Genomic DNA, 26,386 nt, shown 5'->3' with positions numbered 1-26,386 from the left:
GAGGTTACTAAAACTGTGTGTGGATTAAAATGCATATATATTATTATATTATTATATGTGTGGGCAGTGAATTTGATTAAGGGATGCTGTGTGTGTGGAAAAACTCACAACTCGGTTGATGAGGGAGGCGATATAATGCAGGTCATCAGAAAATCTGTCACTGATGTCATTAAAAAGCTGAATGGATTGGGGCAGATGTCGCACTGTGTCCCTGATAAACACTGCACTGTGCACCATCTGACACAAAAACACACCCAGACCTTAATTTGCATTCTTAAAAAATCCTATATTGTGGAGATATATGTATGTTTAAACTGCAGTTCAAACCTTATAAAGGTTCTTCCAGTCAGTCACTTTGGTGTGAGAAAGCATCATCCTACGCAGAATAGTCTATCGCGCACACACACACACACATACAAACAAAGGGTGAATAAAATTATGTTAATGTTCAGGTGGTGACACAGCAGGTAAATCATCACAGATGTGAGGAAAAAGGACTTCATTGTTTTTTGTTTTTACTGGAATGTTTGTGATGTTACGTATTGAGGACTGCAGGGTGCTCATGATGTCGGAGTTGCGAGGTGAAGTAAAGAAACGTATTACTTCCTGTCTCCTGCTTAATACAGTCAGATCCTGTGTTGGTCGCAGAAACCATTGACTGAAAGTAGAGAGACATTCCTTACACTTAAGCTTAATCAGCCTAATTGTGAGTATTTAACACACAAAATGCACTCAAAATATTGCTTGTATAAAGAAAAATGGCAAATTACTGCATGGAAATTAAATCACTATAATATCATTCCTTACAGTACCAAAACTAGAAGTTAGTTTTTGTTGGCGAAGCATTTTAATGTCATAGATAAAAACATTGCTATGCAAACCTTGAAATTCAAGGGACAAACACAAATCCTGTGCCTGAATTGCAAAACAGCAGTGCTGAGAGTTTTTCCAGTGTTTGTTTCTAATGCTTCAAAGGCTCCAACTGCATACATTTGCATACATGTATAACAACTGTTATACATGACGGTATAATGGTTATTAAGTAGATATTAATTTCTATTTTATCAAGTAGAATTTCATATTTTTTGTTTTGTTTGTTTAGACTCTGGCAAGAGGTGTTTCTTACCGTAGCAGTTTAGAGCCAAACTTGCATCTGCAGCGGTTTAGTATACCTGTAATCAAGAAAATAGCGTAAGTGTAAACAGTATTACATTAGATATAAAAGACAGCATTCTGCTTATAGTCTCAACTGCATACCAAAAAGACTGAGTCCTTCCTTTTCACCTGAATGCAGCTTGTACACTGATGGGTGAAGCTCTGACTTGAATATTTGCAGTACACTGAAACAAATGCAAAATCTCTTGTAGGCATCCATACGCCCTGTGTCTCTCTGTGTAGTATAATGATAAACCTGATTTAAATAAATAAATAAAGTATTTATACTGTCGTATGCGATACATGGTCTGCATATAAAAGCCTAAATGGCAAAATGAAAGATACTGTACAATAAAAAGTCCTTTTTTAAATCTAAATTTACAGTTAATAGCAAAATTAAAATTTGCTGGTGAGTGTTTTGAGTAAATTTAATTAACATAAGTCACTACAGATTTTACTTGTAGAATGATGACTCATTGGTAGCTTAAGAAGATAACTGATAGCTTTAATGTACAAAGATTTAGTAGAGACCAGAAATATGTAAGGAAAAACAAACAAAGGAAAAATCTTGGAAGATCTGTAAAGTGTATAGTCTTACCTGTATGTGTCTTGGTCAATATAGACCACACCTTTCCTACATTAGGATCAAGCACAGTGAAATGTAAGATCTTTTATTCAGGAAAATATTTGCTTGCCATTAGCGGTATTTCGTTTGCTAGTATATAAAGAATAGAGCAGCAGAAAAATACAGGTAACAGGAAATGTGCTATACACTAAATATACAGACATGGAGGAAAAAACAAACACCCACAAAGGTAACTGAACTAAGTTGAAACTGACACATAATATTAAATAAAAATTAACTAAAAATTTACTCATGAAAATCAGCTATTGAAACTAGCCTGAACAAAAATAATGGCACCCTTAACTTAATATTTTGTTGCACAACCTTCGCTGCAAGTCAGCGATTTCTGTAACTCTCTCTTCTGCACCTGTCAACAGGTATTTTGGCCCAGTCCTCACAAGCAAACTGCGCCAGCTGTCTTAGGTTTGAAGGGTGCCTTCTCCAGTCTGCATGTTTTAGTTCTTTCCACAGATGTTCAATATGATTTAGATCATGACTCCTAAAAGACCACTTCAGAATATTTGTTCTTAGCCATTCTTAGGTGTTTGTAGCTGTGTTTTGGGTCATTATGCTGTTGGAGGACCATGACCTGTGACAAAGACCAAGCTTTCTAAAACTTGGCAGCACGTTTTGCTTCAGAATGCCTTGATAGTCTTGAGATTTCATTGTACCCTGCACAGATTTAAGACACCCTGTGCCAGATGGAGCATGGAGACATAACCGGGCTTACTCCATCCTTCACAGGTAGAATGGTCTTTTCTTTGTATGCTTGATTTTTGCATCTTTAAACATAGAGCTGATGTGACGTGCCAAAAGGTTCCAGTTTAGCCTCATCCGGCCAAATGACATTCTCCCAGAAGCTTTGTGGTTTGTCAATATGCATTTTCTATTTTTTTTTTTTTTATGATTTGTTTTGAACAGTGGAGTCCTCCTTGGTCGTCTTCCATTGAGTCCACTTTAGCTCAAATAGTGACTGATGGTGTGATCTGATAGCTTGAACTTGGATTTTTCAAATTTATTATTACTTTTCTCAGTTTCAAGTTATTTCAGTGACCTTTGTGGGTTTTTCTTTCTTTAACTGAAAGGTGCCACTAATTCCATCCACGTCTGTACATATACTACAAAAACAAAACAAACAAACAAAAAACAAAAACACCATAAATTATGCCACTACCTGAAAAGCTACATACTGAGCGATAAAATTACTCTTCATTGAAGAAAACTCTTTCAGTTTCTTAATTATGGAAAATGTGTAATCACAGTTGTATGTGTGTTTGTGTTTGTGCACATTGCAACATTTCTGTGTGTCTTACAGTGTGTAGGCGCGAAACTGTAAGATAGGAACTCCAACACTGCTGTCTTCCAGCTCCACTCCCACTCTCCTCCTGTCCAGACATTTTAGCAGCGCACCCACTGCCCTCAGCTACCCACCAGATATACACACACCATACACACACACACACACACACACACACACACACACACACACACACACACACACACACACACACACACACACACACAGAAAAATACAAGGAAATTATGAACAGTTTGTCCCCAGTTCCTGTATAATGATGGACTGATGAATAGCTTTATATGTAGACAGCTGGCTCACCATCAGGGGTGAGTCAAAGGAAATACATGAGGAGAGGTAGGACATTTTATCTCTATCTGAAATGGCGTCAGGGAGGAAAAGCAGATGGGCAGAGAGTAGCCTCTGCTTACCAACTTCCAGACCTGCAATATTCAAAACCAACTCAAAATAAAGCGTTTAATAAAGTTTATTTTAAAAAACATACAAATTTCAGACCAAACTAAAATGTGTGATGATATGTGCTTCTGTTTACCAAAGTCAACATATGGATAAGTCACCAGCTCTGGTTTATAATCTGGGTTTGAATCTAGGATACAACAGAAATTTGTTATAAATCTGGTAAAAGACAGTGTCCAAAATAAACCTTGTAAATCAATGTAAATACCTCAGCTATACAATCACACCCAACCCTTTATAACACATTGTAGTGTCAAGTATCTTTAATCTCATTCATTCCCTCGATTCAGAAACTATTTGTCTCACACTCAAAAAACAAAACCTTCTCTGAGTAATTTTGTCTCACCAAGTTGTTTCAGGAAGTGGGCCATGAAACGTTCCTGCTTCGCACTTGTAATGATTACATGAGGACTAACCTCTTGAATTACTAAAAAAGATATATAAGAAAGATATAAGCAGTTTATAGATACTCATTTCAAAGATATTGAAAATACATGAATACACAAATATGTCTGACGATGAGGTGTACCATTTACCTCTGGCCAGCAGGTGGAGCTCGTGGTTGTCGGGAGTGTCTACCATATAGTTTAAAGATGAGTCCTTGCTGTCATAGAAGCAGAGGCCCATCTGTCCATGCTGAACCAAAACACTCAGTAACACCTGGGAATAAAATGTAAACACAGGAGTGTGCATCTGATCTGAAAGATCTGCAACTATTTACCACTCTGCCGGTTAGTGTCCAGTCTCAGCTTACTGCAGGTGAGTCTTCATCCTCTTCTTCATCTCCATGTATGCCCTGGGGAGTAAAAATCGCCCTTCCTTCTCCTCTTAGATTCTCCAGACCTGCTGCCATGAAGAGTTATTTCTACGAAGGACCAGTTAAATTAAGGTAATTGAATGCTCTGCATGAGTTATTTGACTATACAATATACTATTTTAGCCACCTGAGTGCAGCAAAACACATGGTGAACCAAACATATCAGCACCTGTTAAGTAAGTGAGATACACCTGTTGGCAAACAGTTGATTAAATAACTTTACACTTCCAGCAGTTATGTACTGTTACAGTCAGGTAACATTATCATTAACCAGGTGGGGTGTTGCAAAGCTGCAAAGGGTTGAACAGTAGTGTCCACTACCTCAAGCTGCAAACCAAATAGCATTTGAGCTAAAGTTGTGAGGCAGCTACTCTAAACAAGGCTATTAAAAATATAGATTGTAGCTAGCTCAGCTAGCTAAGTTAACCATTGCAACGTTAAATCAACTTTGCCCTATTTGGCCAATACAGCAGTGTTATTTGGAGTGTTAACTTGGTTAAATAACCTGTTCGCTACTTACCCAGTGGCCCTAACGTTTTATACTAAGCCAACTTGCCTTATGTTTCCTTAATAAAGTTCAACCAGTCACAGAAAGGACGGAGACAAAATCTAACTTTAGCAAATAATGTTAGCTGTTAGCAGTGCTTAGCCAGTTGCCATGACAATACAGCCATGTTACCTTGACAACGCTGCAGCTAGCAGTTATTCTTATTGCTAATGTCTAAATATTTATTTATAATATTATTATAGATTATTTTCTTTGATGAATGGAAGAAAAACATCCTCGGTTTAGTAGAATATCACTGGACACTGGGACATGTTGTATATTTGTATGTACTCAGTTTGGATACAGTATGTGTAAATATTCAGTGTAAAAATTTAGCATTTCTAATTCAGATGTTTTTACTCAGTGAAAATGTTCCATTATTTACGCCAACATTTCACCTTCTGAGTCATCATCACTTATAATCTTATCCCACAGATGCTCATTTAAACGTACAAATGATTTTATGCAGTTTATTAGTGAGCAATACAATGTGAATTCTAAGTTAAGCTATACATAAATAAATGTATTGACTTTAATGAAATGACTGAGTTTAATGAAAAGTTATAATCATATCTTAGGCACTGACTGTTACTGATAATTCTTCAAACAGACTGATTTGAACAGATGTGTGCTTTATTATTATGACTCTCTTTCTGTATTAGTATCAGTAAAGTTTTCCCCACCGAGCAGCTTTCAGTCAGTAAAAGTAGATGTAAGTTTATGTTCAACGCTGTGCGTGGAAAAATGTTGCGTGTGTCGCATTAATTGGGAAACTCAGGATTGTTGTAATAATCGTCATTAATAATAATCATTTCTGACTTCTTCTCATCTTCCTCCTTTTGTACGGAAGCGCTGACGCCATCATACAACACTACTGAAACGTCCTTGTTCTTCTTTTTCCTGATCTACACAATATCGTAACTGTAATACAGAAACGTAGACAATAATAACGACACTTTGTTTATACAACACTTTTCAAAACAACGTTTTGTAACGTGCTTTACATTATTCAAATTAGCATTTCAAAAGGTTTACTAGAACTAGGCACAAAAAGACAAAATACTTATAATAATAACAAACAAAAATAAACATCATAAAATGAATGTAAAATCACTAAGCTACTAAAAAACATTATAAAAAGATAAATTAAAGATAAGTTATATGTGATATTGTAATAAATAACATGAAAGATAAATACATATTATTTAGTTTGGGCAATAATGTCACTATTTACATAGTCTTTGATTTAAATTATAATTCATTGTATACTCTTAGTATACTGTGCAATGTTTGACAATAGCATTTGTACTTGTGCGTAAAAATATTAATGACTAGAAAGCAGGTACTGCTGGAGAAAAGTGGGCAGAGGCAGTTTGTCAGTTTGATTCTGCCTCCGCTTCCCTAAAAACTGGCGAATTGATAGTCCACATAAAGCCATCAGAGCAGGAGGATCACCTGAGAACAACAGAGAACAAAAACATGTTAGTTTTATAGTACATGTTTCACAGTACAGTTTTCCTGCTCTCATCAATTTAATACTCACGCGTGGTACCATTCAGGTAGCGTAGTCGTATGCTGGCTCCCCCTCTCACACTGCTTACTACTGGGAACAGCTCCTCCCCACAAGGGAGGTCTTTAAAGGCTACACCAAGAAAACTGCCATCAACAACGAATCCCAGAGTCCCCGCATCTGCATCCAGAACCAGCAGGATGCGCTCAGGGATGGGGAGAGGTTTCTCTGCCAGCTTTGAGTCAGTCACCATGTAAGATGAAGACTGTGGGATAAGTTCTTTGGCAGCCTCAGAGGGACGCCTCCTCCTCTTTTCTGGGTAAAGTCCCAGACTCTGTCCACAATGCCACAGCTGATTGGTTTTGAGTTCCCAGCCCCAGGACTGGGAGTCTCTGCCCACCAGCACATTGTACCCTGACGCCTGTAGAGGACAGTCCTCCCTGGAAACACCCATGACAGCGTGACTCCCCCTGTGCTTTGGGTTCCACAGCACCTCCCACACATGAAGGCCACTCTTCACCCCCATCTCCGCTCTGACTCCATCGCTGCTGAGCTCAACAGGACAACGCGTCGCTTCCTGTTTGCAGCCTGAGAGCAGAAAGTGAGGGGAGCAGTGAACAGGACTCCAGTGTGAGCGACTGTCCCGGGTAACTGGAGAGGAGTTCAGGGTGACTGTAAGGCGAGAGGAGGTGGGAACGGCCAGCGGAGGAAACAGTGATGAAGAGGAGGGAGGGCTGTGAGCTGCCCTGCTGTACAGCCAAGTGGACAGTGAGAGACCCATTGGTACAAAGAGTCTGCTGAGCTCTCAGGCAGGGTTGTCGAGCACGAACTGTGAAAAAGACACAAAACAAAACTGTTTCTTCTCTGAACATCATGATTCATTCTGCCATATGGAAGTGTGGCTTTGTATTTAATTTTACTCATGTAATTATGTTCCATTAATTATGTCATTTTTTTTTACTATACTTTAACCTACATCTTGTAGTATTAACAGTATAGTAAATTAACAAAACATAGATAACATGGGGGATAAGCTAATTCAACATGAGATTTGACAACTGTAACAAACATATAGAAAATCACCAAGCTTATGGTTTAAGCTTAACAAGTAATTGAGAAAAGCATCTACAGATTAATCAGTAAGCGTAATATAATTAGATAAAATAGTGTAGAACTGGTTAAAACACTTTAGTCAAGTGCTTTGATGTATTAAACAAAAATTTTAAAATGTATTATCCTCATATTATGTTGACTAATAGACAAGACAAGAAGTATTTCAGTCTACAGTAGCCTACTTTGGTAAATGTTAGTTACTGAAATTTGTACCACTGGGTAAAGTAGACTACAGTAGAGGTAGAGATAGAAAGTTACAACAGATTAAGTAGTATTAAACAGTATGAAAACAGTAGATAAATACTACAGTAAATATATATAAACACGTTTATTATGGCTCGACTGGAGCTGGTCAGTAAAACACGTCTTTCCTTCTCACCTGCGGTGTGGATGACTCCTTTTCTCTGGTCTCTCTCACACTCAGACTGTTTCCAGACACCATGTGTCCGTATCCGTGATTTTAAAACCATCTTATCAAGCTTGTTTTGTGTTTTTATCTCTGGTCCATCACGTACGTCCGTCTGTCTGCTCCGGGGCTTTGGTGATGGTGTTTTTAGGACGACCTCCGAGACGGGAACAGCACAGTCCATCTCAGACTGACGCCATCCGGAGCCGCACAGACAAGGACAACAGGTCCAATGACGTGTTTGTGAACCGATGGATGTTAAAAAAAGATGGACTGAAACTGATTCAAGCTGTAGGCTATAATGTAGGTTTTACAGATATTAACGAATTAAATCTGTTTCCTAATTCTATAATTCTGTTATCGCGTCCTGTAATGAATATAAACATAAATGGCAAAGCATAAGAACAGGATTAAACTCGGGCTTTTAATCAATAAGAAGAGAAAAATGAAATAAAATCCAAAGCGGCTCATTTTTCACGATTGCGCATGCGCGTACGTGCTATAATATTTAAGCCCTGAGTGCTGTCTGTCAGACAAAATGAACTCTAAACTTTTTGGGTAGATTTAATGATACAAAAGCTAACTCAATAGCTTACTACTTGGCTTAGTCAATAGTTCAACATTTTAAACTTTCTTTACTCGAATTGAAGTACTAAGTACATGCTCTGAAATATACTTAAAATACAAAGGTACCAATACTCCACTAAGAAAACAGTATATTACAATATATTATTACTGTATTGCATTAAATGCTGTTGGTTTTGCAAGTCTATTATTATGTAATGTAAAATTTTTTGTAGGTTAAAATGAAGCCCAAGTAAATGACCTTGGGTAAGTACCTCAACATTATATTTAGGTACAGTACATGAGTAAATGCACCATATTTGTTAATGTAAAGGTCTCCTGTTGTGTTGTTTTGTCAGACCAGTTGTTCACCAAAGATTTTAATGAAGTCGGCTTTACAGTCTGTACAAAGACATGATCAGACCTGGAGACCCTCAGATCAAATAAGAAAAACTTAAGAAGAGCAACACAGGAGGGATCCCCCTTCCAGACAAACAGGCTTGAAATATGTTATGTACAAAACAGATGATACCAACAATACAGATTTGTTGTTGTTGGCTGTTGAGGATATAACTCAGCAATGCTACTAATTTCCTGTGAGGCAGTACTTAGGACGGGAATGCCCACTCACTCTTTGTGAGGACAGCAGAATTAAAAGTGGGTCATCTCTAATAATACATTCATGGTCATGTTCTGTTATATGTTGTAGATGTCGTCTGAGATCATTTGTTTTAAGTTTGTAGAGAAAACATGCAGAAAACACACTAATTGTTCCAGTGTCTTCTTCTGACTTCAGGTGTCTGCACTGTATTTAAAACATAAACAACATTGGTTATTGAGGAGGATATCACACTATAAATGTTTCACAAAACTTGTGGTACAAAATGACCCTATAGGTCAAGCAAATCTATAGCCGACCTTCCAGTCATTTGAAATAGATGATTCTCATTGTGCAAGCTACAAGCTTTACAGGAACAAGGCTTTTCCAGCGTATTGATCATCTTAAATACATAAAAGTATTGATAATTGTTACAATTGTTACAATTAATTCTAGCAGATATATTTGGATTCATAATTCAATAATTTTGTTCTAAATGGCAAATTCATTCATCCATTATCCTGACCAATGTAGTCTATCCCAGCTGTCATAGGATGAGAGGTAGGGTACACCCAGGACAAGTCACCAATCTATTACAGGGCTAAAATGACAAATATTTACTTTAACCTAAAGACAACATTCTCTCTCTCTGTTTCTCTATTTTATTTGCAAGACAGAAATGTACACAACAACAAAAAATATATAGTTTTAGGAACAAAATTCCTGAAACAGTAGGTTTTACATTATGTTGCATTAATAAGACATAGTGCTGGTTAAGCATTTAATCCCATACACTCAGTGCAGATAGTTTTATCAGTGAGATGATGGAGAAGACATGCTGTCCTCAGAGACTGGGTCCAATAATCTTTGAGCCGTTGTTGAGTCACCCTGCTGCATCTGCAGATCTCATGGGACTTTTTAGATGTTGCAAAAGTGACTGATAGTACATTATCTCTGGAGATTATTTTAACATTTAAGGCTTATTCCACAAAATAAACTTTTATTATTGTGAACTGTCCAAAAAGCATAAACTAACAAGCCACCATGAATTAATTTAAGCCACAGTGCTGCTTATATCCTTTTATAATAAACCAACATTTGACAACTCAAACACTGAGACAAGTCAACTCTCTTAAACAATATTCTAGTCTTAAAAGCTTCATTGTCTACAACAAAACCAACAAAAGCCTAGATGACATAGGCAATAAAAATAAAGAAAATACAAATTAAAAAGTAGTTACAACATATAGCATATAACTTAGGGCTAAACAGTCTCTATTTAGTGTCTACAGAAATATTTTCACAGCATTTTCATCATGTTTCAGCCAAAGTTACAGGCTACCCTAGAAGAAAGAATAAAGAGAAGAAAGCAGAATGAGCACATTGTTGATTTAGCTGCACTTGTTTTTAAGCGTTGAAATCTACATAGTTTGTTTCCTCGAATGCTCTTGTCAAAACTACATGCTAAATTCTCTTTATTTTTTATTTTTTGGTTTGTCTCATGGGTGTTAGTCAGGATGGTAAAATGTTGGCATGAAAAGCAACACTTCTATGTCTATAGCAGAACATTTCATAAACACAGTGACAGTTTCTCACCAGGAGTTGTCTTCTTGTAGTATATGAGCCCAGTAATTGAAAAGACCAGACCCAGCAGCAATGCTGCGGCTCCAACAGCGATCTTGTTCCTTTCTGGCGTAGGAATTGGGTCTGAAAACACATTTGTCAATAATTTAAGATTTATGTATATATAAATCGGACATTTATGTGTGGCTTCTACTCTACCTTAATAACAGGATGAGGAATGATAACATTAATGACCCACTCTCTTACCCCAGTCATAAAGCATTGGCTCCTTGAAGCTGGCATGCTCCACCTTACAGGTGATTTTCTCTCCACGTCTGGGTGTGTACTCCAGATGTGAGTGGATCTGGTACAGCCAGTTCCCATTGGACAGCTCATCAGTAGATGTCACATCAGATGTTGCCTCCTTTCCATTTCTCAGCCATGTTACTTTGATTTGTTTAGGATAGAAGTTGTACACGCTGCAGACGAGCATGCCTGGATGTTTGCTGCCCACTGCTTCAAACGACCTCACCTTGATGTAGGGTTCAGCTTGAATATTCATAGACAAAACAATTGTACATTAATCTCAAATCTTTAATTAATCTTCATTAATGCATCAATAATACAGAGAATTTGGTTTAATGAGGGACTAATAAACTAAGGCTGATGTTAGAGCTGCAACATGTTGACAATTTGAGTCAGACAATCAGCTAATATGTCTAATTTATTTATTTATTTGTAGTAGTTTATTATTATCACGCACGGTACGTAGTGAATTAAATAACCACAGTCTTTATCAGACTGTATTCTGAGGATTGACCAGAGTTTGATGTGTGATCACATGAATTAAATAAATCTAATCAAGTTTTATTTATATAAAGCATATAAAACCACAAATTAGCTTGAAGGGGCACCCTCTGATCTTATGTAGACCCTAAAACTGGATGAGGAAAATTTACCTGGTTTTAAAAGGACATCAAATACCACTGGGATGTTGGATCTGCAAATCTCTTGATTCTTTTTTTCTTGTTGTAAAAAAAATGGGTTTTTGTTGAAATGTTCTGCAATTTTCTTTGTATTTTCTGTGTAGCCAGTAAAATGTCCTGAAGTGCTGTTGTACTGGCCTATGAGCACCTTATTAAAGTAGATCTGTTCCAAATAAACAACATCCTTGGTGGAGGTTAGCTGGCATCGAAGTAGACCGTAACCAAAAGATGCATCTGTAACACAAAGTTAACAGATTTTATAACTAATGACATTTAAAATATAAACAGTAGTAGCCTTTTTATTTTGTATTGTAACAGCTGGAGGAAGAAATCACAAATTACATTTATGATTTGTGATTTCTGTGCAAATAAAGACTTGTTGTTCATGTACTGTTCTCAGGTTTCTGTAGAATTATTATGCAAGCAATTTCATGCAAGTTTTTCTAGTTAGTTAGTTAGTTTCTATAGTATGTATATCTATTACATTATACAGTTGCACTTAAAACTATTCAACTCCTATTGCAAATTAGGTGTATTGTCATTAGAAATGCTAAGCAATTTTAGAATTAGTTCTGTTTATTTATTAAAATTGTTCTTGTTTGATGTATTCATTACAAACAACTGTATGTGCCAATGTTGCCAATTCATCCTTTTCAACCTGTATTTAATAGTTCCTGGAATATTGCGTGGCATTCTTATTCAGCGAATAAAGCTATAATATATAAAATGAGAATCTAGTTTAGAATAGTTTACCATAAACACGACATATGATTATTTGATATAGTAGTCATATATGATGAGAAAAATCGATAGGATCGATAGTACACCTCCTGTGTTGTACAGCAGGTTGGTTCCCCTTTGTTGCATTCAATACTAATTCAGACTGTCTGAATTTAGTGGTCCCTTCAGTCCACACTGTGGTTCAGCACAAAACTAACCTGTATATGAGTTTGACTGGTCAGAAGCCTGTAACAGAGCTCTAAGTCAGACTGTCCACTGCTAAGAGTTACTGTGATTCAAAATTTGTTGAACAGTATTAAGCCATCATGCTTGCCTATTGCTATCTGTCCTGTCTATGTATGATCTTGAACAGCAAAACAAATAAAGACAATGAGAGATTTAATTTACTCACCTGCTCTTGAAAATAACAGGAATAAACACAGCAGTGAAAAGGAGCTGTGACCATGCATGGTATCAAACGAGAAAAGACAAAATGGGAAGTAGATTGTTCTCATACTGTAAACATGAGGAAGTGATACAGCTGCAGTAGATGGCTCAACATTTTTTAGCAAGTGTGGCACAAATATTGTTTGAAAACCCATATATTTAACATCCAATAGCAGAAAATTATATAATGCTTGAAAGCAATGAAATAACAAAAATGCTAATGTGATGTTTTCTCACATTTTATCATATTCTATTACTTTTCAAAAGGAAGCAAAATGTTAAGTTTACACAATCCATGATAGTACAGCCAGGCAATATTAGTCGAGTTAGACTCCAGAGAATGAAAATAATGAATAATGTTTTGTTTTCGCAAAGATGAAAAGTTTTTTAGTGAGATCATGCGTGGTGATCATATGTGGAAGTTCTGAATTGTTCGGTAATTATTACTTCATAGGAGAAACATCTAAAATTTAAAATAGTTATGATGGGTATGGTTGCAGTCTCCAGAATATTCTGCAGCCTTTGGTGATAATTTAAAATTTTGCCAGGTTCATGGACTAGTACTGTAAGTGTTAGGAAGACCAGTCAGACCATTTAAGGTAGGAAGCATAAAAAAATCATAACCTTAGATTTTTACATATGGTTAAATCCATAGATATTGTATGTAATGTAATATTGTAATGATTATATGTTTTTTTGGCATTTGTCTTCGTTAAACCACCACACTTAATTTGTAATGACAATAACGCTCTGTGAGAGTTTATCAAATGTGTAGCATTAACCAATCAGGAATTACAGTGGTTTTAAGATACACATCCTCATTCTGGGTACTCATATAGAAATAAGGGAAAAATTGCTGACAACCAGCTGCATAGCCAGGTGTGGTCTGTTCCCTTGCTACTCTATGACTAATCAAGCGGATAAAAGACCTGGAGGTGGTTGTGAGAGTTACATTTACATTTGGTAGTTGTTCACCGGAACTCTCAACATGAGGTCCAAAGAGGTCTCTATGCAAGTAAAGGAGACTAATGTTAGGCTGAGTAAACCCATCAGAGAGGAAGAGCAGAAACACTGGGAGGTGCCAAAACAACATTCTTACAAAAGAAGAAATTAACGGCTCAGCAACAGCAAAGGAACTGAAAGAACATAGATGACAACTAAAGTGGATGACTGTAGAATTCTGTAAAAGACTTACAACATCTAGTCACATCCAGAACACAGTTTAATGTACCAGTATGATGGGAAAATTAAGCTGTGGAGAAGAAAAGGTGCAGCTAATGACCCAAAACCACCATCTGTCACACATGGTGGTGGCATCGTGATGACATGAGCATGTGTGGCTGCTAATGGAACAGGTTCCCTGATGTTTATCTGTCTATTTTAATCTAGTTTCATATATATATATATATATGTATATATATATATATATATATATATATATATATATATATATATATATATATATATATATATATATATATATATATATATATATATATGACATCTGCATATTTTTACCATTATACATTTTAAACACAAATATTATAAAATATAAACACAAAATAAAATATAGTATAAATAGTACAAGAAAAACACAAAAAATCACATTATCAACAGGTATCAAAGTATAGTTACAAATACAAACCCAGACAGTTTGTTATATAGTAATGTTTGAATATACAACACTGCCATTACGGGGAATGCACAACATTAAATATTACATAGAGGACCTTTTATGTTTAATATGTAAATCCTAAAAGCTTCAACTGGAGTAATGATCTTTCCTGATATTAGACCAGATTGCACTATAGTGTGTTGTGATGATACTCTTCAAAAGTAGTAAATTAATAATTAATAATTAGTTTATAACATGTAATTTTATGTGTAAATCTGTTACTACATTTGTGAACAAAAATGTAACGACTATAAATAAAACTATAATATAAAATAGTGTGTCTTGAGAAAATAATAAAACTACTACTGTAATACACATACATTTTGACATAACTATTTTTATACATTTTCTTAAACTATACACTGAATGTGTTCTTGAATGCACCATAAACAGGTCTGATACTCACATCTTTCAAAACCAAATCACAGGTTGAAATAGGACAAATTGTACTAATTTGCATGCCACTTAAACATTATTATGTTTCCAGAAATTTCACTTGCGTCAATTCAATGTCCATAATCAGACAATGTACTTTCTGTTTTGTCCCTTGGCAATTAAAAAAGTTCCAGCTGCTACCCCCAACAAGCCCAGAGTCAGGCCCACAGCACAGCAAACATCTGGTCCATGACTTTGACGACGAAACTCAGGTTCTGTGGACGAACATGAGAAAATACATATCATTACTGACGCAAAATGTTTTTTTTTTTATCAGAAATCATTACTTATTTTAATATATAAAAGGATCTTTTATAAAGATAAAACATTTACCCCAGATGCTTGTTTTAGGCGTCTCCAGGGCTGAGTGCTCCACAGTGCAGCTGTAAACGTCTCCCTCACTCGGTGTGAACGTCAAAGTTGAGAACTGGTGGAAGGTTCCATCACTATTGGGAAAATATCGACTGAGCGACACCCCCTCTGACACAGGATCACCATTTTTTGTCCAGCTAACGTTGATGGAAGGTGGGTAGAAGTGATTCACAAAGCAGATGAGTTTGTTTTCGACACCCAGCTGAACGTCCTCTGCAGGGTACAGGATACTTTCAGGGGGATCTTAAAGACAAATAAAAAACGTATTATGAATGTCATCAACCACATCACCACAAATATTCAAAACAGTTTATCCTTTACCTTTCTCTTCTGGCAGATTTTTCTCTGCTGCTGTGCAGTATGTCACCACTGCTGAACACAGCCTCTTGCCCCTCTTGGCATCATCGTAATCACTTATATCCACAAACATTTTACTTGGATCCAACATAACAAATTTGGGCACTGTGTATACAAACTCTTGTCTTTCAAAATCCACATATAAAATCTCTTGAGCATCAAATTCAATCTGCGCCTCAGTTTGTCCATTATCAAAGCAGGCCACAACAAAAACAACCTCATGGGCAACTGAAACACAAAGTGGAGATGAAGACAATTTAGAAATCTACTGGTAAAACACTGTAATGAGAAAAACCTAAACTGTAGGATCTGTCTAAGAAAGTGCCTTTTTTTAGGTGTTTATATCTCAGCAGAAATTTAAAAACAATACTTATGCTTCTGCAGATGTTCAGTTTTATATAAGTGTACTACAGATGTTTACAAGAACAGAGCAGTGAATTTAAATTCATTCTTACTTTGTGAGAAAGCAAAGAAGTTGTTGAGTATCAGGAAGAAAACAGCAGAGCTCTTCATTATCTGAGCTGCAGATGGTCATACTGGAGACTCAGCACGAAGTAAAAAAAAATCTTAGTTTCTATTTCCAGTATGAACCTTACAACACAGTCACATGATCACATCATGTGATTAATAAAGTCAGCACAAGAAGTGATGGTTGGTCAACATAGTCCACCATCATTTTGAGATAAAAATGTTCATGGGTATAGAATACATTTCAATTACCAAATCATAAATACCAAAATTAATCAGATTAAGAGCATTTTATATTCTGCACAGAGACAGAAAGAGAGAACTGTGTGTATCAGTAAAGCTTTCGTACCTTTACATTATAAAGAAGCAATGGTTTCCACTTAAGCATTTTTACAGTGTTGTTGAATGGTAATTTACAGTTTGAAACAAGATTTTTAAGATTCACACTCTGTAATTTAATGTAGTTAATTTATTAATAATTTAATGTAATGTTTAATCACTCTTTGACAAATTGCATTATATTCAATGTTATGATACATATTTTTTTTAACGAACCAGACACTCAGCACTGCCTGTGTTTAGACAATAGCACTGAGCTTCTATATGGAGAATGCAGTCTTACATTTTTCTCTCTGTTTGGTCTTATTCTGTCAGCTCCCAGCCCTTTTACAGCAGCTGTGATAAACCAGTTTGTGTGTATTTCACTAAAACATTGGAGCCAACTTAAACAAAACTGACCACATGGTGGCAGCAACACTCATCTGACTGGAGCAGTACACAAATTCAATACTCAAATAAAAGCAATGTCCTAAAAAATACGTTTACTTTTGTAGACACCCCCCCCTGACAATTTCAACATTCAAAGCTTTATCAACAAAACAAAATATAAAATAATCTGTTTGTTTGTGTACAGTTTTTCTTTCTTGGTTTTGTGTTGGATAAATGTAATAATCACTTGACAATCATCAATAATATACATAATTATTCTGAGCCATTCTGCATAGTTAGTAAGTTTCGTATTTGCTTTTTCTAAAACAAATTATTAGCAGATAGCACTTTGTACTTTCAATTAATGCTAATGTCTGTAACTTTTTTCCTAAATATTTTTTCACTAGAAATATGCTACTTAAAAAAATATAATTCCAGAAAAGACTTTATTATTTTTTGAAAATGAACATGTTAGATCACAGTAATACACAGTAAAAAAGGAAAAGAATAACTGATCAAAAGACGGATGCAAGTACACAGACTTTTTCAGGGAGATTTGATCAAGAAACTGTTTTCAGTAAATCCTCACAGGCCTCTTAGAGTGTGTGCTCTGGATATAAAACCTGTTGGACACATTGATTGAGACAGATAATTGACTCTGCAAATGTTTAGATGACAAATTGACGGAATGATTATTGTTAAATAAAAACCTACCTCAGTTGTTGGCACAGACATACGAGCTGCAGTTGGAAAAAACAAAACTATGAAGTTCCTTGTTTAGAAACAGGTTCGAACAAACCTGTTAATGTAGTTACTAGGTGGCATAGATGCCACCATTAAGAGTTACATTTAAATGTTAAATTTGATATTGATTTCACTGTTAGTATCAATATCTTACCAGGAGATTTCTTCTTGTAGTTAATCACTGCAACAACTAAAAACACCAGACCCAACAATAGACCTGCTGACCCAACAGCGATCTTATTCATCCCTGGGTTCGATACAGGCTCTGAAAAGATATTCATCACAAACTCAAGACCATATTTCTATTCAATAATAACACTAATGTTGTTATACTTCTTTTCCTAGACTTTGTGTATGAGCAAAGCTAAGAAGCTTAAGTACTATATGAAAAAGTTATTTAGATGCTTTCATAACTTATACTGTATCTGGTATTTTACTTTCCTTGTCCAGGTGTACTCTCTCTTACCCCAGTCATATAGCATAGGCTTCTGGAAGCTGGCGTGCTCCACCATACAGGTGATCTTTTCTCCAGATGTGGGTGTGTACTCCAGATAAGAGTGGATCTGGTAAAGCCAGTTCCCATTGGGCAGTTCATCAGTAGATGTCACATCAGATGTTGTCTCTTTTCCGTCTCTCAGCCATGTCACTCTGATTTGTTTGGGATAAAAGTCATATGCACTGCAGATGAGCATGCCTGGGTGTTTGCTGCTTGCTGCTTTTTCTGACCTTAGCCTGATGTAGGGCTCAACTACAAGAAAATACCCAACACACAAACTTTTGTCATAAAAAAAATTACATTTCAGTCTTTATGTTAATGTTAGCTAACACATCACGTAGCCTTGTATTTAGTGGAAATTTATGAGAGCCGCAAATGTGTTGGGAAAAGAGAATACTGATATTTCTCAAATGTTGTACTCTTGCTATGTTCTGTTATAACCACCTGGATTTAAAAGGCCACTGTATACCAATGGTACTTCTCTCTTGCAACGTTTTGTTTTCCACGTCTGAAGATCCATAAATTGTTCATTTCTGTTAAGACCATCTGCAATCTTTTTTGTACTATTTGTGTAGCCAACCATTTTTCCTAGAGTGCTGTTGTACTGGCCCATCAATAGCTTGTTAAAGTAGTACTGCTCCAGGTACACAGCGTCATGACCATCATGGGAACTGAACAGGCAACGGACGACAGCGTGACCATAGAGAGCTCCTGAAAAGTGAAAGCAACCGAATTGTAATTTCTGTAATAAACGCAGGGTTACACTGTTTTATGTTCATACAGCCGTTAGATTTATGTGAAACTTTCAAAAGGTTTTTTATTTGTAAAGCCTAAGTCATTTCAACTTCCTGTTAGTGATCATGATTAACTGCAGGTTGCCTGTCTGTGCCAATATAAAAAAAGAGTTTGTTTGACTGCGCTCATTGGTTTGACCAACACACAGTACAATAAGAAAGTCCAAAAAGGTCAGTATATATAATTTGGTGCACCGGGAAAAGTACAGTTCAAGAACGCCATTGGAACACAACTGTATACATACTCTTTTTTTTGTATTGAATTTTGTTTTATAATTTGTTATATTATATTCAAATTGACAACAGTACAAATAAACAATGAAAGTTACTCACTTGTTGTTGAAAATGCCAAAAACAATAAGAAGAGAGTAAAGAAGGTGTGAGCATGAGACATGGTGTCAGGTTAAATCAAAGAAATGTTCCTAGCTGTACAAACAAGGAAGTTCAGCAGCACATTTATAAACTAGAGGTGTGGCACTGATGTCAGTCTCTCAAAACTGTTTTGTTTTTCACACTAATATTGACGTTGTAATATACTACTTCCCTCACCTTTCTATACAGTCTTAAAGTAGAGTATTATTACAAAGTATCAAGTATTAACCTTTTACTGTATAACCTGTGAGCCAAACATAAAAATGACAGAAATTCAATTTTTGAACTGGAGCTTTATGGTCATTTGAACGCTGCAAAAAATTTCAATATCAATTTTAAATGGTCTTGTAATATGTATACATCGGGCGCAATGCTAAAAATTCTTGACAACAAAAACCCCCACAGATTGGCCATTGGGAACAGTAATTTCTGTATATGTTTTTAAATTTGTGCTTCATATTTATTTTGCATGTGGTAGGCAGAAAAAGTTTTTCTGTTCAGGCAAAGATCACCTGCATTTCACACTAGACATGGAAAGTGGCCTACGTGTTTGATCTGTTGTTTCCCATGTCGGGAAGTGATCGATGCCATCCCTTATCACATCAGCTGGCACCACAGTGGATTTTCTTTTTGCGTGGGGGAGTTGGTGTTGCTTCTGGAGAGGACAGTGGTCTGCCACACTTCTTGCCCTTTCCTGCACTTGTGAGAGAGGTGGCAACATAAGCCTGAAACCTTCTCAGGGGCAGGGGTTTCTGGCTGGTTTTTACTTCGTCCAGGTCTCTTTTTTAGCGGATCCAAGCATTTATTAGTGCCACTGTAACCGTGTGCCACCAGATGTACAAGTACCATCTTCGGGATCTGAAGTTGTACTTGTAAAGTGCAGTCAACATGCCAAGAAGATCCACTCCTCCCATGAACCTGTTATATGTGTCAACGATGGCTGGTCTGGGCACCATTATGTGGCTTTTAGCCTTCTGATCCCAACGCTTCACATTTCCAAGTGGTTCTATGCCAACAAAAGAAGAGATCAGGTTCACAGCTTTGTTGTCAAACCATTTTACGATGATGAGGTCTTCCTGATTTACTCTGAAATCCAGAGACCCTCTACCCTTTTTCTTCAAGTCTTTCTCATCCATCAGTTGGCAGTTCTTCACCCTGTTCATTCGGACTGTGCCTATGTAGTAGATTCCTCTTTGTTCCAAGTGCTCCACAAATGGAACTGATGTAAAGTAGTTGTCTGCAAAAATTTTGTGATTTTTTTCCTGCTGAAAGAGTTGAGGTCATTTTCAGGACAACATCTCCACTAGCACCAACATCAGACTTCTCTTTGTCAGGATGCTCTGCCCCTTGGCAAACATCAAGTCATAAAGATAGCCACTTTGTCCGGCACGTCCCCACATCTTGAACCCCCATCTGTGAGGTTTTCCTGGCATGTAGCACCGTAGTTGTGATTTTCCTTTGAAAGGCACCATGATTTCGTCAACAGCATGACATTCTTCAGGGGGTATGCTAAGAAAGCGTTGACGTAGTTGCTCCAACCATGGCCTCAGTTTCCACAGCTTATCTTTCTTTGCATTTTCAGACACATTGAGGTTGTCCTGAAAGTGGATGAGCGTCAGCAACTTCAGGAATCGACCCCGAGACATCACATCACAAACAGCAGGGCACCTTGTCTCCATTTCCCAATAAGCTCGTACATTGGGCATCTGATTTAACCCCATGTGCATGTACATCCCCAGAATTTGCTCAATTTCTTTGGCATTAGTGTTCACTTCTTTCTGCACACTGTATAAGTTTGTTTCTTCTGCAATTTCTTGTAGCATTTCCTCTGTCACAAAATCTTTAAAATACATTTATGGTGTCCAGGTACGCCTGTATTCAGAGTTTTCATCAACACATTCCTCAAACTCAACAGCTGGAGCTTCAAACTTTTTTTTTTTCCACTGATACTCCTTCCTTTTCACTTTGCTGCTAGTTGACTGTTTTGTTTTTGTTTCATTTGGATTTGTTGTGTCCTCTTCTGAAGCTTCTGGAACCTCCTGATCATTACTACTATCAGATTTTTCATCAATCCTTGCAGGAGGAGTCCATTCCTCCTCCTCCTCATCATCATCTTCTGCAAGCTGCTCCATGTCACTAGCATTACCATCCAGAATCATGTTCAGAACCTCTGTGACACTGTAATATCTTGCGATCTAAGAAAAGAAAAAGTAATTTTTATGTTATTTATTACTTGAACAGATTATTCAGATTGATTAATCAGTAAGTAAAAAGTTACTGGCAAAAGTGTCAGTTTTGCCAGTAACTATTTTTATTTTTAATTTGTAATTAGCTAACTGTAAAAATAAAATGACTACATGTTGCTTGATTTTACGTATAATGCATAAAATGCAATAAAATGATAATCGACTGATTTAGAGTTTTATAACCTAATATATCCGCAGTATCAAATTTGATTCGCACACTTTTAACACAGTTTTAATAAAACATAAATTATGAAATATTAAATTATTTCACATTACATTAATCAAGTAACTGTTCCTATTAATGTTTAAGTAACAATTTGAAAGTTTTTCTTACCTTAACCTTTTCAAAATTGGCAAAGTTCTTGATTAGAAATCACCTGATTCCCTTTCCTCAAATCTCTCAGTCTGGCGGGGTCGCTGGGAACGCACTTGGTGAATTAATTACTGCCCCCTGGTGTAAAATGTATGCATTGCAAGTATCTGATTGCATACATTGGGTTTTTCAAGAAAATAAAAATCACACTGATGATGTAGAGGGCTCAAAAACTCATGTATCATACTTGATACGTTTGGCGTCACAGGGTTAAAACAAAAGACACTTAGCATCATAAGTAATCATCCTGCTTGTAAAGCAGGTTTTGGAAAAGCTGGTTCCAAAAATAAAAATACATAACTGGCTCTATGTTTATTTCAGTTGTTTTATTATGTTATACATTTTTTTGTTTTCTGTGTAAAATCTTGCTCTCCAAAGCAATAGAACTATGCCTGACACATAAATGTATTTGTATTTTCTCGAAAACATTGTTTTATAGTAGAAGAATAGGAAATAATCAAGTGTAAATGAAAATGAGTAAATGTACTTTAGACAGCAAGAAAAAGGATGTGAATCATGTCTTGATTGAGAACAACCATAAAAACCTCATTGTGATAGTGGAAAAAGTATGTTGCTTCCTGTAGCTGTAGATCAGACCTGCACATTGTTCAGGAGGAATTTTTAGCCCGTTCTTCCTGCAGAACTGTTTTAGCTCTGTCTTATTTTTTGGACGTCCCGTGTGTGAGTCTCTTCAAGTCGTTCCATAGCATCTCTATTGGGTTGAGGTCTGGGCTCTGACTTGGCCACTTCAAAGACAGATTTTGTTTTTCTGAAGCCATTCTGTTGTGTTTTTGGGTCGTTGTCCTGTTGCATCATTTAACTTCTATAGAGTTTCAGCTGACATACAGACATTCTCACATTATTCTGAAGATTTTCTATACACTTGGGAATTAATCTTCCCCCCAGTCACTGCTGGTCAGGCCCTCATGCAGCAAATCAGCCCTAAATCATGATATTTCCTCCATCATACTTTACAGTTGGAATGATGTTTTCATGATGATATGCAGTGACATTTTTACAACACATTTAGTACTGTGTGCTATTTCCAAATAGTTCAGTATAGTTTCATCAGTCCACAAAACATTTTGCCAATACTGCTGTGGAGTGTCAATGTGCTCTTTGGCAAACTTCAGTCGTGCAGCATTGTTTTTGTCTTGATTGTAGATCCTCTGAAATCTCCTTTTAGCATGGTATAGCTCACATAAGAATATTGTTCTTGTGCAGAGCAAACTCAAAAAGTTTGACTGGTTTTCGTCAGTCAAAGGTGCTCTAGACCCCAACCTTAAAATAAGTTTCTTCCAGGTATGCTAACAGCTTTTTTGAGGTTATTATTCCAAGGGGTCATAAAGATTCTTTTCTAGCACTATGAGGTTTTTATGGTTGTTCTCAATAGACTTGTTATTATTGGTAGTATTATTGTTATAATTTTTTTTATATTTGTTATTACTATTGACTTGATGAAGATCAGATCAGATTTTATGAAAACATTGTGCAGAAAATCATGAAATTCCAAAAGGTTCACATAGTTTTCTTGCCACGTTAAGCCTACCACTGACAGCCAGTAGCAACCTTGGTTTTTAATAAAATGCATTTTTATCATATCTACTGATTTGGTTAATGTTAATAATACATTACTATTATTAATTTAGCTTCTCTTGTTATTGTCCCATTATATATCAACTAATGAACTGACCAGTTGACTAATTTGTCATGTGTCATTGTCCCAAAGTCATTATAACTGGTTAGTTACAAATGTTTCATTATATGAGTAATAACTGTTGACTCCACAATAAAAAATATTGATTGGTTTATTTACGACTACTACCAAAAAAAAAAATGAATGAGTGACAGGTTGAGTGATTATACAGTAGTTCCTCTATGTTCTGCAGATAATAGAAACACCAAGTTATTTAAACCAAAGTTTAAAATATATTACTGAAAATAAAAATGTAGTAATATTGCTTTAATGCAGTCATCATGAGCACAGCATGAGTTTACTGGATAAACATTGAATCTGCATACAACAAATACCTAATTACTAATTCATATAAATTCATAATCAGATCTTTGGAATCTAACAAACAACACATTTGTACTGTACCTTTATTTCATCTTGTCTTACTCTAATTAAGTAATAGTTTTTCTTAAAAACTAAATAAAGATTTAGAAGGTGATGAATTGTACAATCAAATAAATTACAGTGTTTTAATGGATACAGTGCTTTACTTCACCTAAAAAATAGAAGCAATATAGAAATTAATGTTGATTCTGACCCTTGACAATCAAAAACACTCCAGCTGTGAACATTAACAAGCCCAGAGTCAGGCCCACTCCACAGAAAATATCTGGTCCAAGACTGTGGTCACTCACATCAGGTTCTATGGAGGAAGTTAAAGACAACATGAATTATTATGCAACAAAACACAACATTTCATTTTTATTTTTAAGCACCTTCATAAGATAAAACATTTACCCCAGATGCTTGTTTGAGGCGTCTCCAGAGCTGAGTGCTCCACAGTGCAGCTGTAAACGTCTCCCTCACTCGGTGTGAACGTCAGAGTTGAGAACTGGTGGAAGGTTCCATCATTATTGGGAAAATATCGACTGAGTGACACCCCCTCTGACACAGGACCACCATTTTTAGTCCAGCTCACTTTGATAGAAGGTGGGTAGAAGTAATTCACAAAGCAGATGAGTCTGTTTTTGACCCCTAGCTGAACTTCTTCAGAGGGAAAGAGGATGGTATCAGGAGAGTCTGTAGGGTAAAAGAAAAAAAAAAAACAGACATCAGTATTTTTATTTCGTACATTAGTACAAATATTAATGTTGTGAATTTACCTCTTTTTTCTGGTGGATTTTTCTCTTCAGCTGATTCAAGTGCAGTAAAGGCTAAGCAGTAATGCTTATTATCCAGTGTATCCTTTAGTTCCAAACTTGCCCAAATTTGATTTGGATCAGGATCAATAAAAACAGGCACAGTGTATATAAACTCTTCTTTTTGGAAATCAACAAAATAAATTTCCTCAGTGTCAAACTCAAAATGTACCTGAGTTGTGCCATTCACAAAGCAGCCCACAAAGTAAACAAGTTCATGGGGAACTGAAAAACAATGCAATAGACAAAAAAGAAAATTATTGCACTTGTGTGTGTATGTGAAGCTATTACTGCCAAAACTTACCACTATTAAAATGTCTTCTTTACAGAAACAATGAAGTCCCCACGATATAGTTATTTTACTATGATGTTACCGTTAATATGAAAAGAATTAAATTTATATCTTTTACTTACTTTGCGAGTAGGCACAGAAGGTGTTGAACATCAGGATTATTATCGTACAGCGCTTCATGTCTGAGCTGCCAAACGTTGTAGAGTCAGTTCCTTCCCTAATCTAAATAAAACATTTAAACCTGAAAAACAAATGTACAGCATGAGGAAGTTTTAAGAGAGGTGGAAAATATTAACAATTGATGATGACGTTTACTGCAGAATACAAATCACCTTTGGCTGTGTTGTTGAATAGTTTCGTTTTTTCCTTTTCCATCACAAGAGTTTCCATCAGCAGTTTATGTCAACATAGCGTGAGAAGACAATATAAAAAGTCAAGAAGAATGACATTTAACTTATACTGTGTACTGAAACTGACCCAACACTCCTCTGATTGGAGGGAGCGGCAAAAGCACACAAACTCAATACACAAGTAAAACTAACAAGTAAAAAATACCTCACTAAAGTAGAAGTGTAGTACACAGACGTTTCTTGCAGATTTGATTAAGACATTTTAAGTAAATCCTCACAGGCCTCTCTGACTTAAATTGTCTGCTCTCGATATAAAATCTGTTGGACACATTGATTGAGACAGATAATTGATTCTGAAAATGTTTAGATGACAAATGTCAAGTTGACAGAAAAATAGTTGTTAATGGAACTCTATATCTGTTGTTGGCATGGACATATGCACTGCAGTTGAAAAATACAAAACATATACACTGAGGTTCCTCTTTTAGAAACATGATAACCTATTTAAAAAGCAGCTTAGATGCTGCCATAGTCTTCAGGCATACAGTGACTGCAATAAACTAACAAAAACATGTATTATGTTGTTAATCATTGTACATACTGATTAAGGTCAATTTTGTATTTATTTCTTTAGTTTAGTCAAACTAACCAAAGCCAAAGGAACAACACCACTCTCATGAAGTCCAACCTAGTTAAATGTTCTCTAGATACATTAGATATATTATATAAGTCAGGGTCCAACTTCCTCTCTTAAGCTGATATTTTCAAGCACGTTTCATCATGTTTCAGCCAAAGTTACAAACTATCTTAAGTTAGCACCAATGACCGACCTAGAATAGAAACAAACAAATCAGGATCAGGGTGGTGTAGTGGTGTAGTGATTAGCGATGTTGCCTCACAGCAAGAAGGACCCTGTTTCGAATCCATGGGTGCCTTTTTGTGTGGAGTTTGCATGGTCTCCCCTGGCTTCCTCCCACCTCCAAAGACATGCACATGTTAATTGGTGAC

At 36.2% G+C, this 26,386-nt stretch overlaps 5 protein-coding genes across 8 annotated transcripts in view; all 5 read right to left on the bottom strand.

Annotated features, from left to right (window-relative positions):
• msh5 (mutS homolog 5) overlaps positions 1 to 5,027 on the bottom strand; it is a 32,992-nt gene extending 27,965 nt beyond the window's left edge. Inside the window, exons 1-13 of one of the 2 annotated variants that reach the window (XM_026372776.1) lie at positions 4,925 to 5,027; positions 4,306 to 4,416; positions 4,088 to 4,211; positions 3,898 to 3,978; positions 3,628 to 3,681; positions 3,396 to 3,517; positions 3,094 to 3,203; positions 1,754 to 1,789; positions 1,258 to 1,340; positions 1,127 to 1,172; positions 520 to 658; positions 328 to 390; positions 109 to 237 (exon numbers count right to left, since the gene is read on the bottom strand). In XM_026372776.1, the coding sequence (XP_026228561.1) occupies positions 109 to 237; positions 328 to 390; positions 520 to 658; positions 1,127 to 1,172; positions 1,258 to 1,340; positions 1,754 to 1,789; positions 3,094 to 3,203; positions 3,396 to 3,517; positions 3,628 to 3,681; positions 3,898 to 3,978; positions 4,088 to 4,211; positions 4,306 to 4,404 (1,086 nt within the window). In that variant the 5' untranslated portion in view covers positions 4,405 to 4,416; positions 4,925 to 5,027. Of the gene's footprint in view, positions 1 to 108; positions 238 to 327; positions 391 to 519; positions 659 to 1,126; positions 1,173 to 1,257; positions 1,341 to 1,753; positions 1,790 to 3,093; positions 3,204 to 3,395; positions 3,518 to 3,627; positions 3,682 to 3,897; positions 3,979 to 4,087; positions 4,212 to 4,305; positions 4,417 to 4,888 lie in introns of both variants that reach the window. The other variant, XM_026372777.1, reaches the window with a different exon arrangement.
• A 743-nt stretch (positions 5,028 to 5,770) lies between these two features.
• Positions 5,771 to 8,102, bottom strand: LOC113170630 (SPRY domain-containing SOCS box protein 1). The gene is made up of 3 exons (XM_026372797.1): positions 7,918 to 8,102; positions 6,459 to 7,254; positions 5,771 to 6,370 (listed from the first exon to the last, which is right to left on the bottom strand). Exons 2-3 carry the CDS (start codon positions 7,204 to 7,206, stop codon positions 6,240 to 6,242), a joined length of 879 nt encoding a protein of 292 aa, XP_026228582.1. The 5' UTR covers positions 7,207 to 7,254; positions 7,918 to 8,102; the 3' UTR covers positions 5,771 to 6,239.
• A 1,662-nt stretch (positions 8,103 to 9,764) lies between these two features.
• Positions 9,765 to 19,311, bottom strand: LOC113169446. Its single transcript, XM_026370843.1, has 13 exons — positions 19,205 to 19,311; positions 18,522 to 18,788; positions 18,048 to 18,329; positions 17,736 to 17,846; positions 17,425 to 17,577; positions 15,626 to 15,889; positions 15,266 to 15,547; positions 15,030 to 15,147; positions 12,788 to 12,891; positions 11,629 to 11,889; positions 10,937 to 11,218; positions 10,703 to 10,813; positions 9,765 to 10,449 (listed from the first exon to the last, which is right to left on the bottom strand). The coding sequence occupies exons 1-13, from the start codon at positions 19,263 to 19,265 to the stop codon at positions 10,445 to 10,447; spliced, it is 2,301 nt and encodes a 766-aa protein (XP_026226628.1). The 5' UTR covers positions 19,266 to 19,311; the 3' UTR covers positions 9,765 to 10,444.
• LOC113170637 (H-2 class II histocompatibility antigen, A-U alpha chain-like) lies at positions 14,354 to 17,427 on the bottom strand. The gene is made up of 4 exons (XM_026372809.1): positions 16,117 to 17,427; positions 15,626 to 15,889; positions 15,266 to 15,547; positions 14,354 to 15,147 (listed from the first exon to the last, which is right to left on the bottom strand). Exons 1-4 carry the CDS (start codon positions 16,172 to 16,174, stop codon positions 15,017 to 15,019), a joined length of 735 nt encoding a protein of 244 aa, XP_026228594.1. The 5' UTR covers positions 16,175 to 17,427; the 3' UTR covers positions 14,354 to 15,016.
• A 4,341-nt stretch (positions 19,312 to 23,652) lies between the features above and the next one.
• On the bottom strand, positions 23,653 to 26,374 carry LOC113170639 (H-2 class II histocompatibility antigen, A-U alpha chain-like). 3 transcript variants are annotated; one of them, XM_026372813.1, is made up of 6 exons: positions 25,361 to 26,373; positions 25,151 to 25,269; positions 24,909 to 24,961; positions 24,701 to 24,782; positions 24,336 to 24,617; positions 23,653 to 24,240 (listed from the first exon to the last, which is right to left on the bottom strand). In XM_026372813.1, exons 2-6 carry the CDS (start codon positions 25,206 to 25,208, stop codon positions 24,119 to 24,121), a joined length of 597 nt encoding a protein of 198 aa, XP_026228598.1. In that variant the 5' UTR covers positions 25,209 to 25,269; positions 25,361 to 26,373; the 3' UTR covers positions 23,653 to 24,118. The 3 variants fall into 3 exon arrangements, with proteins under 3 accessions (XP_026228598.1, XP_026228596.1, XP_026228597.1); XM_026372811.1 differs by having other exon boundaries at positions 24,701 to 24,961; positions 25,361 to 26,374; XM_026372812.1 differs by having other exon boundaries at positions 24,701 to 24,961; positions 25,151 to 25,250; positions 25,361 to 26,374.
• Positions 26,375 to 26,386: the final 12 nt, after the last annotated feature.

Source organism: Anabas testudineus, chromosome 16 (genome assembly GCF_900324465.2).
Source record: "Anabas testudineus chromosome 16, fAnaTes1.2, whole genome shotgun sequence".
NCBI lineage: Eukaryota > Metazoa > Chordata > Actinopteri > Anabantiformes > Anabantidae > Anabas > Anabas testudineus.
The sequence above is the reverse complement of the archived record's forward strand: the minus strand, read 5'-3'. Positions and strand labels throughout refer to the sequence as shown.

What these genes read in the sequence shown, in the direction of transcription:
- LOC113170639 (XM_026372811.1), bottom strand. Translation starts at nt 25,208, where the DNA reads ATGAAGCGCTGTACGATAATAATCCTGATGTTCAACACCTTCTGTGCC. An exon ending in CTTCTGTGCCTACTCGCAAA is followed by an intron (nt 24,962 to 25,150) that starts GTAAGTAAAAGA and finishes ATTGTTTTTCAG; the next exon opens with TTCCCCATGAACTTGTTTAC. An exon ending in GCCTCAAACAAGCATCTGGG is followed by an intron (nt 24,241 to 24,335) that starts GTAAATGTTTTA and finishes CTTCCTCCATAG; the next exon opens with AACCTGATGTGAGTGACCAC.
- LOC113170630 (XM_026372797.1), bottom strand. Translation starts at nt 7,206, where the DNA reads ATGGGTCTCTCACTGTCCACTTGGCTGTACAGCAGGGCAGCTCACAGC. An exon ending in CTACCTGAATGGTACCACGC is followed by an intron (nt 6,371 to 6,458) that starts GTGAGTATTAAA and finishes TGTTGTTCTCAG; the next exon opens with GTGATCCTCCTGCTCTGATG.
- LOC113169446 (XM_026370843.1), bottom strand. Translation starts at nt 19,265, where the DNA reads ATGTCTCATGCTCACACCTTCTTTACTCTCTTCTTATTGTTTTTGGCA. An exon ending in CAGTGGCCTTTTAAATCCAG is followed by an intron (nt 18,330 to 18,521) that starts GTGGTTATAACA and finishes ATTTTCTTGTAG; the next exon opens with TTGAGCCCTACATCAGGCTA. An exon ending in TGATGTCCTTTTAAAACCAG is followed by an intron (nt 11,219 to 11,628) that starts GTAAATTTTCCT and finishes TGAATATTCAAG; the next exon opens with CTGAACCCTACATCAAGGTG.
- LOC113170637 (XM_026372809.1), bottom strand. Translation starts at nt 16,174, where the DNA reads ATGAAGAGCTCTGCTGTTTTCTTCCTGATACTCAACAACTTCTTTGCT. An exon ending in AAATCTGCCAGAAGAGAAAG is followed by an intron (nt 15,548 to 15,625) that starts GTAAAGGATAAA and finishes TTTGTCTTTAAG; the next exon opens with ATCCCCCTGAAAGTATCCTG. An exon ending in GCCTAAAACAAGCATCTGGG is followed by an intron (nt 15,148 to 15,265) that starts GTAAATGTTTTA and finishes GTTCGTCCACAG; the next exon opens with AACCTGAGTTTCGTCGTCAA.